General features: G+C 38.8%; 1 protein-coding gene across 3 annotated transcripts in view; it reads right to left on the reverse strand.

The window, feature by feature from the left end:
- Window positions 1–18,399, reverse strand: part of rbfox3a (RNA binding fox-1 homolog 3a) — a 369,568-nt gene that overhangs the window by 1,676 nt on the left and 349,493 nt on the right. For all 3 annotated transcript variants that reach the window (XM_079476662.1, XM_079476663.1, XM_079476661.1), the window contains 4 exons: window positions 16,162–16,294; window positions 14,575–14,614; window positions 11,699–11,763; window positions 6,742–6,820 (listed from right to left, as the gene is read on the reverse strand). In XM_079476662.1, the coding sequence (XP_079332788.1) occupies window positions 6,742–6,820; window positions 11,699–11,763; window positions 14,575–14,614; window positions 16,162–16,294 (317 nt within the window). The remainder of the gene's footprint in view (window positions 1–6,741; window positions 6,821–11,698; window positions 11,764–14,574; window positions 14,615–16,161; window positions 16,295–18,399) is intronic.

Below are 18,399 nucleotides of genomic sequence, written 5' to 3' on the forward strand. Positions count from 1 at the left end.
TTAGACACAAAAAACGTAAGTATTAGTTGCTTTTTTATTTTATGTACATAGCTTTAACTACTGAATCTTGGAAGTCCAAAAGCAAATGGATATGTGACAGCAAAATGGTTTTCAACAGATGGTGCAATTTAATATAACCACGTGAAATGGACAGCAAGTACACGTTTTTTACTACGGTTTATACATATAAAAGATGTTTGCGATATGTGCTCACGTATATTTATATATAGTGTTATGTTCAAATAGTACTTTTTTTCTCTTTTTTTTGTTAAAAAACATTTTCTAAAAATCCCCTGACAGAAGAGAATTGCACAACGAAACAGCGCATTCAATTGACACAATTTTAAATGACTCTATAAAAAATGCAAAAAGTGAATGAGGTAACAGCGGATACACGGCGGGTTGCATTAAACTGTGTTATTGTCCAGTATTGCCCGGTTCGTGTCTCTTATGCTACTTAACACCAGAAGGTACACAGAAAAATGCACATATCATTTAGTCATGACGTCAATGTAAAATAAATAAATAAATAAATACAAACATAAAATACATTCTTCTTTCTTTCAAACAGACCTCTCAGTAAATTAGCAATCGTGCCATCAAATAGCAAAAGATGAAAGATAGCGAAAATCAGTGGCCATTTCGGCTGGCCCTTGGCCCAGCGTGCCATCTTACAAATGACTGCATTAACAAAGCTAATTAAACAGTCAATCCTTTAATGGGCCGCTGTGGCGTCCATGCAAGACGAAGACCTCCATCTTGTCAATCTGCAAGCTCACACATTCCTTTAGATGAGCGCAAACTGTTTTGTCAGCAGTCATTTTATGCCCAGCGCTGTATTTTCTATCTCTGCCTAAACGCTGGAGTGAAATAAATGGGTGATTGAGTCCTAATTTAGTCGCTTGATTAGTTTAATTGTCTGAAATAGAGATGGAAATGCCTTAGTTGAGAATATGATCGTCTTTTGCATGGATTAACTCAATTACTGGAGATTCATTTACAATTCTGGATAGATACCGACCAAGTTTATTTTATACGGTCAAACTAAACAAATATGACGTGGATAGATAAACATACGATTTGTAAATCACTCCCAAAAGAGCGTCACAGTTCACCTCAGGACATATATCCGGTGAATGTGAAAGTCAATTAAAATTGTGTCCGCCACAAATGAAACTGAGGTCAGAGGGCTTCCTAATATTTGGAAAAAGGACATCCATTTAAATAGCTCAAGAACACACAGCACAAAGTTATCGACTCGAACACATTTTGACACAATATGATCTATCCTCTCCTCGCACAAGGTATAAACAAATTTGATTTAAAGCCTAATACTGTATATCATATAAAAATGTCACCACATAATATTGTTTAGGGTGTTTTTTGTTTGTATGTCTACAAAAGAAATCTCAGAGATTTTTAATCTCTGTTTTAAGTATATACTGGTGTTTCTGTCTTGTTTATGTTTTCTTTTTCAAAACTCATCAACACCAAGAACACAATGTGAATGGTAGGACAGCATAAAAATAAATCCATACAGCTTGAATGAGGAAAAAAAAGACAATCACATCTGAATGTTATTTACAGTGCATAATATTTCGGGTAGCACTGGTATTCCATTTCCACAGAGAAAGAGCTTGAGTTTCGGTTGCAGGTAAGTCTGGGTGTTCCGGTTAGACTTAACAACTAAACTTGAAAAACACAGCCCTCACATTACAAGGCATTTTGAAACATGTTGATGTCTACAAGACGACATTTTATTCATGGTACAACTTGAACACATCTACACTGTGCATCTAATTTTTTTTTGCCGTTTTTCCCAGAGCAGCGAGTCGCCGACTGCACCGGGAAACCAAGGACACATTCGTTTAGGCGAAATATTGTGTCGCGCTGTAGATTTTTCCCTACAAAGGTGGAAAAAAGCAATGCATCTAATCTATGTTTTACAATAGGCTGCCTGTGATTTCACACTCACAGGAGAATGGGGTCTAGATGGGGTCTAGAGAGGCAGCCACAACAGCTATGGTAATAGACTGAGCAGAACGCCCGTGCCACGCGCCCGGCCAGCCTAGTGTATCTCTAAATGAGATCAGTGGTTATTGACTCAATGCTGTTATCTTTAATCTGTGGAGTAAATTACTTTGGATGCTGCATCTCTAGCCTGGTTTCTCTTCTCGTCTACTATAACTCCACCCTTACAATTCCATTTTAGGGATGCGGTCTGCTATTTACTGGACCGGGTGTGAGCGTGTGCGCTCGTGAGAGGCGAAAACATGATCAACGCCCCGAGTAAGAAGGAAACGAGGGCGACCCTTTTTCACTAGGGGGATTACTGCCACCCTCCACTCTTCCTTTATTCTCTAAAGGACTGACATGTCTTATCAGAGGTCCTGTATAAAGCACAGGGTCTCCAGGGAATGTCACCTTGGGGGAAAATCCTTAACCTTAGTGCAGAGGTGCGTTTGCATGGAGAATGTTAGATCTTTCGGATATAAATTGACTGAGGGTGCAGTACTCAGAATTGAACTGAGAATTGTATTTAATATTCCCATCCCTTTTTTTTAACACTATTGAGGTGATTTGTCCTCTTCCTATATCAAAATAAATTTTAAGCTTGACCATTTCAAAGATCCACGCCCCCAAGCGTTTAACACATTCGACGACGAATCGATACCCGATACACCGTGACTCATATTCTCCACAACAGACAAAACTTCCCAAGAGATTCGGGGTGTCTTAAAAATATAACCCCCCCAGTGTCATATCGCTTTGTCTTTTAACTCGTTTTCAAAGCAGACCGCGTCTTCCGAATTAACATAAACGTGATGGAGATTTCAGCGCTGAGCAGTAATTGCTTCTCCTGTCATCTCTGTTGTTGCAGCGGGACGGTGGACGTCTCATCAGCTAGAGGGTGCAATAGACCGTGTTGTGCGGAAGACTTCTCTTTTTCCACATTACTGCACTACGTTTATTTACAGAATGCTTTCCGAGCAGCAGAAGACGCCTTGATTAAGTGCACGCTTTTTATGTGACATCTAACAGATTAAAACTGAAGTAAACCATGCTAGCGGCCGTCCTTCATGAATATTTGCTTTGCTACCGGAAGATGCGTTTGTGTACTGGTTCTATTGGACGTATTAGACATCAGACTGGTATTAATATATTATACTAAAGAAACACGACTAATAAATGAATCTTCTTTGTATCTTACACTTGTATTGTTATTGCCTGTACTGTGACGAACAGGAAAAGTAGATATTTGTAGATTTGCATATGTGAACATGATTATTTGTTTAGGTACTGTATGGTGATTTTATTGCTTAGCTTTAAAAAAGGTATTGATTAAAAAGAAAACATTTTACTCTGTATAAAACTGCTTTTTAATCTGTGGCAATGGAATACTTGTTTTTTTACAGATATCAATAAAAACACATAAACAGCAGTCTTCTCAGATAACACACAGCAGCAATCGTACAGCCATGAATGTTCATTGAGTTACAGCACAATATGTCAACAAGGGCGTAACAGAGGCCTTGAGTGACAGAGAATTATTAATATTAAATGTAAATCCCTTTAAAAGAGTATTAAGAAAATGTTTTATGTACTGCAGATAACTATTGGTTTTAACACTACTACAATATATTTCCAGTAAACAATCATAGACTCCATAACAGAAAGCTGGAGGTTTGTAATTAAATGTTCTTTAAGCCTCGAATAGTATTAAAATAAATAAATAAAATATGTAAGGCTGTATTAGTCATTTACAGATATGCAAACCATCTATATATTATTTTCATATTTTAATGAATAGCAGTCAGGGTTTAGCAGACCCATGAGGTCTTAATGCAAACACTGTGAGTATATGCGTATGGGATTATAGCAGTGCTGCTGTTTTGCTGAAGTTGTTCATTGCTGTGCCATTTACTAAGGCAAACAAACCCACTTCCTCTCGCTGTCCACATAAATTAGCTGAGCTCATGGCCATTAATCCAAGCCCGACTAAATGAGAAAACTCATAGGACAGCACCCCACCTGCCCCTCCTCTCTCTGTCACTCAGCCCCTCCCCGTCCAGACCACACATTTCAATATAAACAAAACAGATTTCGAATCAATACTAAAGCAACAGAAATGCCGGGTAACCTCGTGATTGCACGTGATATAAAGAGGCTTCTCGTAAATGTCAAGAGATTGACAGACTGTTCGGGAAAAGGGTCGCTCATGACCTGGAGGCTTTTTGCTCTATTTAGTTTCCTGGGAAAGGTGGTGGTGGGTGGGTGGGTGGGTGGGATGGTTTGTTTGTCTTTGTTTTGTTTGTTTGTTTTGTCGGGGGATTGACTCTCTCTCTAGTAGGGTGTGAAGCGACTGTACCCTCCTCTGTATAGGCTAGCCTGCAACATCAAAGATGAAAAACAAGAAGGTTCCAATCAGTGTCAAATAGATTTCGTTGAGGTGTTTTAAAAATTTTCCTCCCTTTTTTCCTCATTTCATGTGGCATGAATTTATGCTTAAAAATTTAATTCGGTGGGTATCAGAGTTCATAGAATTCCACAACAGCAACCAAAACAGGCCGCTACAAGGTACGATTTCATCATTTTCGGCTGGTGCGTATATCTCTACCCGAATCCAACCCGTTACAATACACCAAAGCTCTATAGCGGCTGTCTGCTCATCAGGTTTATCGACATCTAACGTGCAGAACTTTCTCAGGCCTCTCTTTTTTAACCGGACCGTAGGGGTGCCCTCTCTGCTCCAGCCATATGCAAAAAACTTCAAAGGTTCCAAGGCCTCTTTTCAGCGCCAACGGCCCGCCTTAAACGAACAGAGAGCAAATCAAACCAACTTTTCGCAAACTCTCTAAGGAGCTCATTATTAAATACTTTTTTCTTGTGATCGGCTGGTCAAATACGATTAAATCCTATTCATTTCATTCCCAGCAGGCTCTGTTCAAGAACATTTGAGCTTTTTTACCGCCATGGTTTGTTCCTGACATCCTTCAGAACTCTGAGTGCCCATTTCCCCATAATCCCCATATTTCACCATAATCCACCGGGGGAGCGGCGTTCGGGGGGTGAGAAATATTTGCTGTGTCTTAAAGTGGCAAATTGAAGTCTTGAGAAAGGGAGGAAAATTTGAAAAAAGAAAAAGGAGGCAAAAAAGCAACACAGGCCACAGTTTTAATTAGGTAAATGAAGAGGAAAAAAATGGTCTTAATTAATGAAAGCTTTTAGCTAGCAGCTGCACCGGGGAACAGGACGGTTTTGAAAATCACACGGATGTCGACTTGGTAAATTCTAGTCATTTATCTCAGACAGAATGTTTGTCCAATAAGCCTCATGGGCAGGGGGAGGTGGGTGCAATGAAATCTTTTATTCTTTTTTTGTGTGTATTCTTTCCCTCTATCTCGCGCTTTTCTTTAATCTCCCTCGGCACGCTGCTGCACGCGCTTGATGGTCGTTAATCTTGAGAGAAGTCCCAACCAACAACCGCACAAAAAACAAATCATGAAGAGATTTCTTGTTTCGTGTCCAGATAGGAGTTTGGAAATTTTTCATCTTTGATGTTAGCTGCAAAAGCTAGCTAAAAACAGACATTAACAGGACGACTATCCCCACGTCATTTCGAGAGTGCTGATATGCAAAGGGTAACGGCTCATATGGAAAGTCTTGTTAAACCAGTAACGTGTCAGTACGCTGGGAAACCCTTCGCGTTTAATGAGATACAAGGTGCCGTGTTGACAAACCGTCACATAGACATACTGTACATCATGATTATATAATGCAAATCAGCCTCAGAATGCAGACATGTAGCTACACAAAATATGCATGTCCAAAATGTTCGTCAGAGTCCAAAATTAACATTATTAAGTTAAATTTAAACGTTAAATGTTTTGAATGATTCAAGTAAACAGAGATCGAATGGTCTGTAACTTAAAAAAAGAAACGAAGTTTAATTCTTATGAATGCTGATATGCTACTATAATATCATCTAGATTATTCATTTCCATTTATTACACTTTTTTACTCTTCTCTGTGGCAACTATTACAACAGCCACAAAAAGTATTTAGACACCTACGCCACACTAAAAAATTTATGAATATCTTTGCATTATCTAACAAAATATCAAGCCAATTGGCAATAATCCTTAAGAAACATCCTTTAGCACTAATGCACTTTTTCAAGCAAAATGACAACGACAAGACAAGTCATTCGTCTCATTTTGCAGAAGCCACTTAGTCTGATATTTCTTTATCTAATGCGATGTAAATGTATACATTAAGTGTGACTTAAAGGTCCAAAAACCTCTCATTAAACCACTAAAGCGATAAAATGAAAATGAGCAATAAATCACAATGTATAGACATTTCAACTACATCGTAAAACAATCAAATGATTCCGTCCATAGGAAGAAAAAAATATATACAGTATATGTATTAAATCACGGCTGGAACAATAAAGTCACGGATGGTACATTTTCTCCAAACTGCATCAAAAACGTTACCGCCTCACCCGTCACTGTGGCAAAACATTAATTTTGGACCCTTAATGTTTATGACAAAGTAAAATATTAAACACCCAACCACCCCAACTACACATTAGCAGTCCTATTTTTTAACAAAAGATTATATATATCTGCATTATTACTATTGCACTAAGCTTTGTCTTGTATGTTGTTGGGGTGCTTGGGTCTGTGGAGCGTTAGGGAACGGATAAATGTTTCATGCATCAAGATCTAAACTCACCATAGTGCCCACGCTGTACGTGGCTGCAGGTCCAATCGTGTGGTGATACGGGTCTGCTGCTGCAAAGACTCTGCCATAGCTACAAGGCAAAAAAAGAAATAAGAAAGATGGAGGGGCATTGAAGCTTTGAGAAGATAGTACAGTATGCTCCAGTGATCTCTGTTCACCAGATCCATTATCACTACACGCTTCTCTCTCTCATCCACTTTCTGCCTGTCTGATAAAAATGCAATCACCCGCTTGCTATAAATACACCATATAAAGGTGTGAAAGTGATCAGTGAGCTAATATTGTTTTGAGAGTATTTTTGATATGATAAATATTGTATTGGTCAGAGAGGGACAATATAGGATGCTTAATAGGAAGATACAGAAATCGAAATTTCTATTTACCAAATGCATAAAAGTTACAAAAACAACTTCTTAAGAAAATCCGGCAAGAAAAGACAGTAAGTTGGAAGATTCATGGATACATATGGATTTTGTGTTGTTGTTATGTGGGCATAAAGAACAGAGAGAGAGAGAGAGACCGAGAGAGAGAGAGGAAGTGAGTTTGTGTTCACATCCCTCTTTATACTTCCCATGCTCCTTTGCGCTCTCGCTTGTTTACCCGTCTGCACTGTAAAGACGCACAGGGCTGGTCACGTTCTCTGACTCTTTTCATTGGTACCGGTTTGGAACTAATTCCTTCAAGATGGGCCTTACTTCTCGCATTATTTATTTATAAAATTCCTTCTTCATTTGTTGACTTTCCCTACAAACACACGCTTGCAAATGAGAGCCTGCGGGGAGCAGATAAGGCAGGCCGAGCCGGGTGCTTAGGGCACGGACTGAGAGAAGAGAAAAGAGGTGGGGGGAATCCTGGGCCCAGACATGCTATTACATATGGAAATACTATCGGATCTGACCAGGTTTTTGTCATCCGGGATTATTACAACATCAAAGGTCAGGCCAGCTCAGTGGAGTGAGAAAGAGGAGCCGAGCAGAGCGGATTTAAACTGCCTATGACAGACAGCAGAAGAGGGTGCCTGGGAATCCCCACAACATTCCAGCTGGATGGAGCTATTTAACCTACAACTTACAACCAGACAGAGAAGTAAACCTGGACATCCTCCCAGACCCTTAGACCAGGGGTTCCCAAAATTGGGGTCGGGGTGTACGGGGGTCCGCGAAGTTATTTTTCTCTTACTCCATACTCTCGAAACGTGCAAAACACATTTGTAACATTATTGACTTTATTGACTATCAATTATAAATAAGTAACAAAAATCATATATCTGTCTTTTGTATTTAAATCGTCAGTGTCTTGTTGTATGCATTAAAAAGTGTCATTTTCATGTCACATGGGAAAGCGCACTTGCTCTCTCTGTTCCCTCACAAACAAGCACGCATATCCAGGGAGAAGAGTGAATCCGCGTAGGTGAATATTCCCCCTTTCAAATAGACCTAAGCTAATATGGCTAAAAGTCACTGAGACAGGATCAAGAATTTATACAGTGGTAGTATAAAATGACATTTCATAAAAGAGCATAATCCATACTGCTTATATTCATTGTAATTAGTTTGACTTAATTTGTATGAGCATATTTTCAGATGTCTATTTTTAAATTAATATTGTTGAAGACGTATATAGCTATGCCATTTGTATATTAAGCCTGTTTCCGCCACTGAATTAAAAATTAATTGAAAGGTAATTGCGACTTTTTTGACTCTCAGTTCTGACTTTGTTTCGCCGCAATTCACACGTCATAACACCCAATTTTAATCTTGCTTTTCTGCAAAATATTTCCTTATTGTGAGCTTATGTCACGTAATTCTGAAAAACACTGAATTGATTTGATTAAAAAAAGAAGGAAAACTATAGTCAGCGTACACAGTATCTCAATTATCATCACTATAACCCGCCAACATAAAAGGATAGTAATAGCTAATAAATAATTTTATTATAATCACACAATTTTATCCATGTGCTAATTTTAACAGTAAGTCTCTGTTGTGCAGCACTGTTTGCTAAAATTAAATAAATACAATGAATTACTAGCCCATCATATTTCCCTTTGATTTCACTTTTAAATATTTAATTGTCAATGTCTTTAAATTATCAAATGAAGGAAGGCGAGGATTTACCGTCCAATCGAATGAAAGAACGTGGGAGCTGCTATTGACAGAAGCTGAACCCTAGGTCAGTTTAAACTGTGAAGGAGTGCGATATAAGTAGCTAAATGTTTGTTTAAAGTTTTATCATAGAAATGTAAGGAGACGCTCACAAAACGCTGGCTGTGTCGCTTTCTACCTCTCGTGAGTCAACATTTAAATAACAAACCTGATCAAATGACGGATAGTAATATCTAGTAATGCAAATACAAAACGGCAAGAACATTTCATTTATGTGTTTAATGTCAGTGTGATGAGACAACAACATGACCAGACTTTCACTAGTATGTGCTAAGCCGTGTAGCTTTAGCACAAGTGTGTTTATTGGTTGTGGTAGTCTATTTCAACAACAATATTATTGCCAACTTAAATGCATCACTTTAAAATGAATTCTCGTTCTTTAATCCTATTTTTATATTATTTTAATGGTACCTATCTTTAATACAATTTGTCTTTTTGTTTGGGACAAACTCTGTTTTTGGAAAATCCTGCGTACGGCCATGATTGTGACATAGCACAACAATCTGTCAATCCCTTCATTTACTGTCATCATTTACATTTACATTTTTTTCTTACAAATGATGGAATCGTTTGTTTATTGTAATTATTATCTTCATCATTGTAATGTTTGTGTTTAAAGGAGCAATTTGACAGTCTTGCTACTGTTGATTTATGAAAGCTTACTTAAGGTGTAAATGATGACCCACTCTTTACAGGTATAAGTGGTTTTAATGTGACATAAGTTGAAATGTGTTTCTGTTCTATAAAACAGGTCTGAAGTGGTGAATTAGGGTGAATATTACAATGCAAAAAAGCCTAATGGCATTTAAGAGTCCAAATTGTAGTTAGCATATACATTATCACTGTTTTAGTTATGAGGGGTCCTTGGAAAAAATACTTGACAGACAAATGAACAAAAAGTACACTAACCCTCTTTTCTCAACAGGTGGTGGTCTAGCCTTTGTTGAAACTAGTAACTTTGTATTAGCACCTATCGTATTAATGCTCCTGTATGACATATCGCTTATTGCTCCCTGAACTCTTTGGATAAAAGCGTCTGCTAAATGACTAAATGTACATGTAAATGCTCTAAACCTGATTCTAGATACGAAACTGTATATGTTAAGACTAAAAAATAATGATCTCCACTTTTTGCTCTCGCTTTAATAATGATGATAATTTCATTTCGTTTTATTTCTATGATTAGTCACACAATTTAGCCCATTTTACTTCCACCTTACAAGAAACCAAGGAAATTTGACAAACTAATGGATAAATAAATATATATCAAATAAAAATAATAAAATAAAAAATATTTAGAAAAAATCAATAGGTCAATAAAATAAATAAATATTTGTACAATAAATTTGTATTTTGTAAGATTTGCATTAATTTATTTAGTAAGTTTATGTTTTATAAGTTTATATAAGTTTCTGGTCCCCCAGCTTAATATCTTGATATTGTTATTATAATTTCGTTATAATATTTAACTTCCGTGTCCTTTAAACGTTTCATTTTAAAATGCATTTCAACTCAATATGTGCAATGCAAAGCTGCCTTGTGAAACGAAGGAGGTGAAAGACCAGCGATGCAGAATGAGGTGAAGAGAGTAAAAGGCAACAGAGAAAGATGGCAAAAAGCAAGCGCAGAGGAATGCCAGTCCTGTCACCTGCTTTGATGTGGATCTGTGCTCGGCTCTGATAAATCTTACATTATCTGGGCTCTTCAGGCTAGCAGGCAGGGCCATGGCTTATCGGCAGTGACACGCTCAATCTTGCCTAGATTAAACCAGTGCCTGTCCTGATCCAACCTGACAGGGTGCCCACAGGTCCCGGATAAATTACTCACAACCTCACACCACCTCAGTCTTAGCACACTCTCGTGCGCACACAACCCTGTGGCCTGAAGTGAGCGAGTTAAGTGGTTACGGATCTTTAGGTTAAATTCAAGTTCAACGGTAAGTTTGTATCAAAGATAGAGAGACGATATCTAATTGATCCTATTTAACTGTCTTTAATGTGAGATCAAATCTATTATGCAATGCTAGACAACTCAAAATCTAGTTTAGCATTTGAGAGTGCACTGTTGATTTTTGTTCATGCTGCGCTAGTGGTTAGTACCTTTGTAGAAATGTGCAATTTAGTTAGCCGTATTTTATCTGTTTAAAGGTGATAAAGGGCCAGATTTACTAAACAGGGCAAAATAGCGTGAGAGCACACTTTCAACTCCTACAAATGAATATGCAATAAGGTCAGATGCATAACGGCTGTGTCCATGCCCTTTCAGCGCTAATTTTCACGGCGTGTCTTTAGTAAATACCGACAATAGTTTTTTTATGCCAAAAGGACTTTGTGCTGTCGCAAGCCTTAAGTTTTGCTGTATTTTAATATTGCAACCAACTGCAGTTTGATTGATATTAATTGGAATGCACAATAAAAACATGATTTTTGAAATTCTTAAAACCGACTTATCACATTTTGGAACCAAACTCTTCATACATATCAAATGCTTTTCAAACAGCAAACGATCTTTAGTTTACATCACAGCCACAGAATATGATTCGGCGACAGGTGTCATTCAAATGTATGAAGCATTCAATTTAATTCTATATTCACTTTATTGGACATTTTAATCGGACAGAGAGCTATTATAAAATGCACCTAAAAGTTCATTTTGTACACAAACACACTAGCATTCCAGCGCCCTTAAAGCTAATAGACATGGACTATGAGCCACAAAACTCCAATTTCAGCCATCTGGCAGTCAACAGAGGAAAAACAACGCGAGCGCTGCAGGATTCTTACCTGTCACTGTAGGCCGCTGCAGCTGCCGCGGCTGGTTGGGCGTATCTGTATGCTGCATAGCCACCCTGTCAATTACATAAGGGCATCCGTCAGACACATGCAAACAGTGGGGCATCTGTGACATGAAATCATGTTCTGTCACATTGTCCTCATGGACTGCCAAAGCTTCCAGAGCTTTGGAACCATCTGGCAACAATACTCAAGGTAATAACAATACACATACTGTATTGTATGAGGAGAAGACAGAACAGTTGTAGGAAAATGTATGGGAAATTATTTAGCAGTTGGAATGGAAGTCCTGCCCTTTAGTACAAGCCACTTGGATTTTAAATCACATTTTGCATGCATTTGGTAGATGCTTTTCCAAAGCAATGCTTTTAAGCTATATATTTGATCAGTGCATGCATTCCCAGTGTCACGTTTTTGATTTAGTGAAATTTTTGATTTAGATTTATGACACCATTGTTGTCCGAATTATTAGCTTTGAAGACCCAAGCTGTACAATCCACCAAAGCCCGGAAGATCAGTTTCAACCAGTCTCCATTTAAGACGGCTGCTGAAGAGCACTTGTCAATGCTCTCTGAAATCACCACAGAGTGATTTAGTTGGTATTTAGTGTGCCGATACAGCTTTTTGTGAGAAGTTGTGAGAAGCCTTTTTGTTTAATGGGAAATTGTCAGATTGACTGCATTAGCTCTTCATATGGATCTCGGCACGGATACAGATGCCTAACAGCCCGAGTCCAAAAGCAAACCGTCTGAGAACCTTCACTTATCTACGCTGAGTGCAGCGATAGCAGCACAACCGGCCACGTGTTCTTCTACGGCGCATCAATCCCATCAATTGAAATGGCAGGGCTGGGCAACTATCGATCAGCGTGGTAAGTGGCAATCTGGTATAAACAATTAAAATCAGTCAATGTTTGCTTACTGCGAACGAACCAAATGGAAGATTTGGCTGAAGCTATTGAAGGGCCCTTTTAATTAATGTGGCCGACCAATACGAGTCCCCTGGCTCCGTGCCCAGGGGAGCGGCTCTGACACGCAGAACGTGCTCATCAGCGACTGGAGAACGACAACACTAAATATTGCTTGTATAAGCATTAGATGACATCTGACAAAGCTATTAATTGCTCCATTCAAGCCGGCTATTAATAGCCGTGTTGTACGAGGCATCCGATGACATAAACAGAGATTGTTAGCGGCAAAGACCGAGCGTTGTCTGCTGGTCTACTTCCGACGATATTTTGTGAACACTTACACGACAAACATGCCAAGCTTTAAACAAGCGGGGGATGTATTTGCTGGCTGCGAGCGAGAATCTAAGTGCCTGGGCTGTTTATTGAAGTGTCTGTTTTAATGAAACAAAGCCTTGCTCTTTTGTTACTTTACCTCGCTGACATCACCGGTACATTATGCAAATAGTCACAGTGCCAAAACGTGTTCAAGACCAAAGCGTCGCAGATACAAGACTGCACACTGAATTATGGACGCTATCATTTTTTTTCAACGCGGGATTAATGTCCGAAGCTACTCTGCTGAGATCTAATGTTTAGCTACTGGATAAAAAAATCAGGTAACGGCACAAGCGGGCACACAGGTTCTGGAGATGTTAAGATTTTTAATACACACAGTTGGTCTTAAAGTTGTCTAAACTTAAGGTTATCTGAAAAGTTGATCCGGGGTCTGCAGAGATGGATCTTAAGTATATTGGCAAGAAAACGTACGCTACGTGGAAAAAAATAGTAAGACTGCGAAGTCTATCTGGGACTGGAGCCACAGTTTTGGCTATGAGTCTGGGAACTTGGCTGCGAGAGTGCTGTTGTGGATGCCAGGTAAAAGCATCTCAGTAATGTCCATGCTCATCTGTCCCGTTTCAGATATAAATGTTGAATTAATTTCCATTTTCATGCAGCGAGATAATCTTAAAAAGAGAAACACGCTCTCTTATCATGTGATTTACTAATACGTTCTGACGATCTGTCAAAAACAATAGGGTTCGGGCCAAATCTCAGAATGTAGAGCGAGGCCTTTGGGCTGTGTTTTAATGGAAGCTGAGAGAAAGGCGGATCAAACGCGTGCCATAAACTAAATGAAAAACACTGCAACGTCAACTTCGTCTACTTGATCCGACGTGATATTCCTCCCACATGGAGTGAAACCTGACTTTGGTGGAGATAAAATGGGGATGGATGAGATCGTATGAGTGTAGAGGGTTCATTTCTGGTTCATCATACATGTTAGCATTGACAAAACCCACAGAGACCAAGCAAAGCTGTGTCGACGCTGGAAGAGATTCAGCCGTGTGTGATTTCATTGGGCTATGTAGTGGGAGCCTAACAAGGCTTTTAGTATGGCACAAATGGGCCATCCTAGTGGATTCACACATGGTGACCTAACTAGACCCTTGGCCTTATTAAAGATTCAAGACCAGCTGCTCAAGTTAGGCTTTGTGATAAGAGTACAGCCAAAAGAGCTCTGCTGGGGAATGTGTCTCTCCACCGTACAGATTGGCACGTTACAACATAATAACAAACTACATGCAACCTGTCTAGTGCCTACAGTTCAAATTAAAATGTCACTTGTTTTTTTGTCCATTTCTTTAATATTTTTTAAGTTTGAACTCCCATTAAAATTACACTCTAAAAATGCTGGGTTATTTTCAACAGAGGGTTGGGTCAAAAAGGGACAAACCCAGCACGTTGAGTTGAATTAACCCTGAAAATGATTATTTTTGACCCAAAGTTTTTTTCCAAAAAAATTGTTTTATTGCCAACAGACATAAAACAACTGTTTATAAAAGTTTGGGCTAACAACAATAACCTAGGCACTGACTTCAGGTTGCCATCTTCCCTTCCAGGATGGGAAAATACTCACATAGATCTCAGCACCGTAGAAGCCATCTTGGTAAACCACACTGCAAAAACACAACAAGAAGTAACAAAACACAATATATCAGAGTGGAATGTCTATAGAGTTTCCTCTCGCTGTATTGAAAAGGAAATAAATTATGTAGCAATGCATTCATTCAGCAGACAACACAATGCACTCCAGACTGAGAGAAAAGGGGAAAAGGATTGCGAAAGATGGTCATTTTCTGTGTTCAGAGAAAAACAATGTTGTTTTGTAATGGGCTTTTCTCTGTCTTATCATTGGGGAAAACTAGCGAGACATGCTAGTCCTGCTAGCCATTAGATCGATAGAAAACTTTATAGCCTTTAAAGAACACATATAATGTTAAAATGACCTATTTAATGACTGAACATTTAATGGAATAGGTCACCAGAAAATAACTATTGTGTTATAATTTACTCATGTTGTTTCAAACCCTTTTGATCTTCTTTCTTCCTTAGAACAGAAACGGTAGAAAAATAACATTGGGCTAAATAGTCATGTCAAATATTCTTTATATTTTTGATAGTGTTCTAAAAGAACATGCTAATGTGTTCCTGTACACTTATAGTTTCTCAGTGGGCAGGTAGGTGTAAGCAAATAGTCTAGAACTTAAAGGGATACTCCACCCAAAAATGAAAATTCTGTCATGAATTACTCCCTGATCTACAAAATGACTGGATTGCGCCGCCCTAGAAGGTTAAACCAAAGACAGGAGGTGAAGCCGACTTAAAGTGAAAATGTCGAGCTTCAGCTTATTAGGCACACAATATGTTTTAGTTTTAAATGTTTTTAATTAATTGTTACGTCTGATGTTTTTTTCCAATGATTACCAACATGGCGGCGTGGTAGTTTCGGTGTAATGATGTCATGAGAAATCCAGTCATTTACATAGATCGGTGGATACACTACATTTTTCTACTATGTTTGTCAATGACGCGCCAGAAATGTCAGTTGCTAACATTTATCAAATATCTTTCTTTGTATTCAAGAGAACAACAAAATGTATACAGGTTTGGAACAACTTGAGTAAATTATGACGAAATAAACGAATTCATGAGGAACTTTTTTTAGGGTAATTTTGTGAACTGGATTGACTAATTCTTTGAAAATATCTGATAAAAAAGATGAAATCATCATGAATCAAACATTGGTTCTTCTCTCAGGAACTCACGAACGCTCCAAAGGGGCATGTTGAGACTTAGGAAATACTGACCTCATTCTGGTATTCAAAATAATGCTATTGCATGGCCAATTTTAATGATATTTGCTTTCATGGTTCTTTTATTTATTTTGGAGCCGGCTTGCTGCAGTTCTCATTCACTTTCATTATATGGATAAGTGTGTCCAGAACATCATCATTTACTTAGCAAATGCTTTTGTTCCTAAATTACTATATTGTGAAAAAACTCCAACAAGTGAGGAAATAATAACATTAATAAATAAAAAATAAAAATAATTATATAATTGCTACATTTTATCCTGTAATGGCATCGATCTGAGACGAAAATAAGGCAAGCATTGGTGTGTCTGGCTAGTGTGTTAATGTTTTTTGGGTGAAGGGTGACTCACGCTCCATAAGCAGGAATCGGAGGGGGAGGAGGCGCAGCGCGGAACGTGTTGTAGACGGCACGTCCTCTGCCTCTCAAGTGAGCACCCCTGTAAGCCACCGTCGCTCCTGTGGTGGGATATGGAAAGCCTGTCACTGCAAAACAAAGAGAAAGATAGGTAGAGACAGAGTTAGAGGTAAAAGCAACAGACATCTGACAAAGAGGAGACATATGCTTTTGCTTCTAAGGATGCACCTGTCACCACCAATCAGCTTTCAGTCTGTACTGTGACATCACAGTGACATGATAAAACGTGCTCAGGCACAACATTGATAGCTGCTCTAAAACAACTGGGACTGATGTCAACCTGTGTCATGTTCATCAAGGGGTCTAAGCAAGAAGTTCCAGCAACCAAATTTTAAACCGGATATCATGGACAACCCCATGACAATAAAAAAATACACATATATTTGCACCCTCCAATCTAAATTTAGATTCACTTCTCTAAGAAGTGAAATTTTAGTTGCTTTATTCTAAACGCAGGGAGCAAGGGACAGTGAGGTATCCCTTTCTGAGGGAAACCTCTCTGTTGTGGTTTTCTCTGAGACCTTGAGCGTGGGGTGTGTGAGAGAGCGTGTTTGGCCGCTCTCCCGAACCGGAGGGGTGTGTGCGAGGCAGGGGAGATGGTAGGCTGTTGTAGGTGAGACACAAGGTGCTGGCACGCAGGGCTACGAGAGCAGATGGAGAGGATTGTTCCGAGTAGCAATCACAGGTTGGCTCCATCCCTCATCTCTCTCCCCCACACACTTCCCCGCCCTCACGCCACCGCTGGGGCCAGACCCTGCCCGGAGGAGAGCGGGGACAATTCAGGGTCAAGCCTGGGAGAGGTGGCGGAGAGAAAATGCAACTGTGTGTGTTAAGAAAAGATTTAGGGATATGGAAGTGAAATGGAGAGAAGGAAACTTGAGATGGAATGTTAAAGGCCCTGGTTTTGTTTCACTCTAACAAAAGAAAAAATATGAATATATGAAAGATTTGTGTGATTAGGACAATATAATACTTTCTCCTATTCTAATGTTGCATTGCTGTAACTGTTTTACATTTAAAGGGTTGTACACTTAAAAAAAACTGATGGTACTATAGAACACAAAATTGGTTTTGTGTCCATACGATGGAATGAGGTCCAATGTTGTTTGGGTACCGTACCTACCATAAAACTCAAAGTGGTTTAAAATGATGTGAGGGTGGGTAAATGAGTAAATGATGATAAATCAGAATGCACCAAATTATACCGCAATTTATTTAACATTTTGACATTACTGTAGCCTATAAGTAGGACATTTTATTACATTAAAGTGATGAACATTGAGAGAGGAAATGCCGAAATTCACAAAATCCTAATGCGCTCAAACACAGACTTCATTTTCTTTAACCAAATAATATTTATAAACCAAACGAAAAGAAACTTAAAAAAGAACAGAGGGAACAGCCTAAAAACAATTAAAAGAGAGAAAGAAAAACTCAGAATAAAGAATTACTGTTATGTGAAGTCTCGCTTTAACCATCCCTGGGAATGGCCTTAATGACCAACGGCAGAACCATCATTACCCATAATACCGTGCGAGCAAAATATCCAGTATAGAGGTCTGCAAAGCTCTCTTATTCATGCACCGGCAACACCGGCCTCCCTCCTCTGAGTGTCACAGGTCCATACTTGACCTCTGTAATGTCCCCAAAGAGATCCCTCCACCCACTCCTGATCATTACTGTACAAACATCACCCAAGCAAGCAGTCCATTAATAGTCAATATGTGCCAAAGACAGTACTTTTAATGAGGTGGACTGGGTTATTTTAGACGGATAAATGTAGTAAAAAGACATTTAGCCCTCGAGATGACCCACTGCCTTCTTCAATGTCAGTAAAACATCCAAACACATTCAATTTGGTCTACTCTGCATGGCATACAAGCATATCTAAAAGAAATCATCGAGACACTAAAATGAATGTTTGTTATTTTAATTCTGTATCCGCCCTCAGAAAAATTGGTCTTTTTATGCATCAGCAGCTGGGGTATATGGTGCGGCCTTCACATCAGAAGTAAAAGAAAGACATACGGCTGTAGGTAAGGCGTTTGCTCTTTCGTTTTGATATAGAGTGGTGCTGTTGACATTTTAATTCCTCCCTTTTAAGCTATAGGGTCTGTGTTAATATGCCAAACAATGGATGTGTCTGATAAACGCCAGGCCATGGTCAATTTAT

This window comes from Barbatula barbatula (genome assembly GCF_947034865.1).
Source record: "Barbatula barbatula genome assembly, chromosome: 16".
Taxonomy (NCBI): Eukaryota; Metazoa; Chordata; class Actinopteri; order Cypriniformes; family Nemacheilidae; genus Barbatula; species Barbatula barbatula.